Here is a 3,281-nt window from a genome sequence, read left to right as displayed (position 1 = left end):
AAACTCGCAGATCGTGCTTCATCAAGTCTAAAACACTTGGCTGCGCCTCGTGTTTTAAACTTGATAAAGCACACCTGCTTGTTTATTAAACATTACATAAAGGAAGAGTCAATGTATTTAACTGAAATTGGAAAAGATTCACAGCGGTTGAAACGTCTGGATAGTAAGAGGCTGAAAAGCGTGAAATTTCGGATCGTCGAGAAGTGAAATTTGAGCTTCCGGTACGATGACCATTATTTGTGGTTTTCTGCTGTTAATTTGAATATTTCGAAAAATTAACGTTATATCTTTCAGTTACATACCTAGGCCTTCAAACTGACAAAGTATGAGCAAAATCGAATTTTTGACCTTGGCCACTATATTTCTTTGATTTTTAGTGACACTCACACTTATTTTTTTTATTTAACATTTAAAAACTCTTTACAGCGATTGGTTTTAAATAGATGAATATTTGCATGTGATAAGCTAATGACTTTATGTGCCTGGACTAAGTTTTATACAGGGAAGCCCTGCCCCAGGGGCCCTCTTTGGAGTCCCTACTGTTTTTCCTGTCCCCATGCAGTCCACAATAGGAAATCCCCCGCCTCCCCTCACGAGAAATATAGGGCAACTTAATTTCTCATAAAGTCAAGCATGATCACATTGTGAAGGGAAGACATTAAACTCTGCAATACTCTACTGCGCAGCAGATCTGGGCAAGGGACCAGCAAGGACCACACTTTCTCAAAGTCCTGAATGAGGTTACAGTGGTCCACATAAAAGAGAAGGAAAATAACCCAACATGCATCTGCTATATCTGGATCAAACACACAGTGGTTGGGAGGGCAGACATCTGAAATTCAGGCTATCCTTAGAAGTTGAAGGGTTTTGGATTTATCCTTCACTGCCATGCCAGATCTTTTGGGCGTGAGTAGATTGATTTCTGATCCACATTGTCATTCAGCAGATTTTAGCCAGTGAATGAACAGTGGATAGTAAAGCCGCGATGCTTGTCCATTACTGGAAGATGATGATGCAATTACTTTCTTCTCAACCTCTTTACAAAAGTGACCTCATCTTTACTTTGAATGCCATAGCTACAGAAAAAAAAAACAATTAGCTAACTAAAAAAATAAATACATTTCTAAAAGTAGGTACTGGTAAAGCCTGCTGTCAAGCCAAGTGGCTTATCAGGCTGGAGCTTAACCCAAAATGTCAGATATGGTTGTAGCATCCAGCCTCTGTTTCTTCCAGCCCAATAGTATTACATAAGCGGTGACATAATTTTCATTTTTCTCCGATTTTTCTTTAAAAATGTCAATTTCTCCAGACTCAAAATAAAATTCCCTGACTATGTGACTATGAAGAGTTTTATTTTTCCCTGACCTGTGGCATCCTGTTGCAGGGTTACCAACAGCAGTAGATTTGCTGGTACCCACTTATACACCTGGGTGGAGAGAATCTAGCACAACTTGAAACTGGATAAAGAAAAAATTATTACTCAGGAAAATTACCCAACCCACCCCCCCCCCCCCCTCAACAAAATTGTCTGTCCCATATGAATAATGATTGATGTTGTTCTGGTTGTTAACTTACTATGTAAGAGGTTGATGGTCCTCTGTAAGCTTTTGTCCCTGAAATGACAGCCAGTAGGTTTTCCACACATGCTTCCTGTTAAATGTTTGCCAAAATGAAACCATACTTTATGCACATAAATAGATTATTGTTGAAGTACAATAAAATAATTTATGCACAAATAATTTAGAATAGACCATAGAAATGAGGTCAGAAAATGTCCAAAACTTTGCAGTGAAACCACTCGCCTATGGCTCATGAACATTTTGAACATTTTCTGACGTCATTTCCATGGTCTATAAGAGTGTAGACCATGGAAAAATGTGGTTGATTTGTTAACTGTATTCTCACCAAGAAACAATGTTTGGGCCTCCTTCTCTGGACAGCTTCAGTGAGATGTGTCTTTGTATTGCCTTCTTCAAGTCATGCACAGTGGCATTTTGTATGACAACAACAGCTGAAAATGTTTATTAATACAAAATGCATTTTGACATCACTAAAACAAAATAGGATAATACCATAGGCGGGTTGGGGAAAGGGAGCAACTTCAGAATACCCGGCCACTTCATGTACATGTGTCAGGACCTTTGGGCTGAGTAGTGAGCCCCCTCGCCCCGACCCTACACCCTCCATCCTTGTGCCCCTTTTTTGTCGGGGAATTTTTTTAAATTTGCTGAAGTGTTACCTTTTCCGTCAAAATAGTAAAGGTATTTTTTGTAGCCATACTCTAAATTTTTTTCTCAAAATCTGTCAAAATGTAGGAGGTTGCATCTAGAAGAATGCATGACCTAGCTATAGGGGGGGGGGGACCCCACTTGGCCACTTCTTCCTAAGAGGTTGCGTCAGCCGTTACAGCCCCCTGTTTCTGATTTTCCTAGATTCTCGGCAGAACTTCTTATCCGATTCTAACAATGTAAAATGTTGCTTACGTAGCACAGTGCTCATCTCATCGTGCTGTCGAACGTTCACCACAATAGCACGACCATGCTCCAACGCGATTTGCGAGTTTACTTCATCAAGAGTTGGTTCATTTGGCAGTCCAATAAGCAAAGGATCACTCATTATCTCAGCTAGCTTTTCACTAAAGAGAGACATGACTTCCGGGTGCGAAAGTCCATCGATGTTCTCTTGGTCGACTGCAGCACCTTCTTCGTCCGCCATTTTGTTTTGATAACTCCTTCCCAGACTTCTCTTCGTTTGTGATTCTATATCCCAGTGCCCTGGCGAGGATTTGCGCAGCGCGGACAGTTTGCGCCTGGTTTGATTTGCCTTGATAAGATAAATTTACACTCGAGAAAGATACAGTTAATTAGATAATGATTTCAAATGGAGCAGATATCCAGGTTACTGATTTTTAGTCTTTTTCTTGTGCTCTTTAATGGGTACGCCACAGGAGCAAAGAAGAAGAAAGATTTAGAAACAGTTGTTGAGGTAGGCTTACACTTTCCATGAGATTGTACACTATGTTTTTCCGATCTGATTGCAATTCGTACGCGATTAGATTCTCATTTTGGTTATCTGTTATTTTAAAGGTTGTGCATCTATAAAGAACGTCGAAATCACTTTGTTTGAGATAAAACTCACGGAGTTTTGTTCTGTAGAAATGTTCTGCCTCGCGATTAGATTCTCATTTTGGTTATCTGTTATTTTAAAGGTTGTGCATCTATAAAGAACGTCGAAATCACTTTGTTTGAGATAAAACTCACGGAGTTTTGTTCTGTAGAAAT

General features: G+C 39.7%; 1 protein-coding gene across 1 annotated transcript; it reads right to left on the bottom strand.

Moving 5' to 3' along the window:
• Positions 1-361: 361 nt before the first annotated feature.
• Positions 362-2,716, bottom strand: LOC144641004 (U11/U12 small nuclear ribonucleoprotein 25 kDa protein-like). Its single transcript, XM_078500068.1, has 4 exons — positions 2,484-2,716; positions 1,906-2,011; positions 1,576-1,650; positions 362-1,076 (listed from the first exon to the last, which is right to left on the bottom strand). The coding sequence occupies exons 1-4, from the start codon at positions 2,713-2,715 to the stop codon at positions 1,019-1,021; spliced, it is 471 nt and encodes a 156-aa protein (XP_078356194.1). The 5' UTR covers position 2,716; the 3' UTR covers positions 362-1,018.
• Positions 2,717-3,281: the final 565 nt, after the last annotated feature.

This window comes from Oculina patagonica, unplaced genomic scaffold (genome assembly GCF_052425735.1).
Source record: "Oculina patagonica isolate OP01 unplaced genomic scaffold, crgOcupat unplaced604, whole genome shotgun sequence".
NCBI lineage: Eukaryota > Metazoa > Cnidaria > Anthozoa > Scleractinia > Oculinidae > Oculina > Oculina patagonica.
Note: the sequence above shows the minus strand (reverse complement) of the source record. Positions and strands in the feature narration are given on the sequence as shown.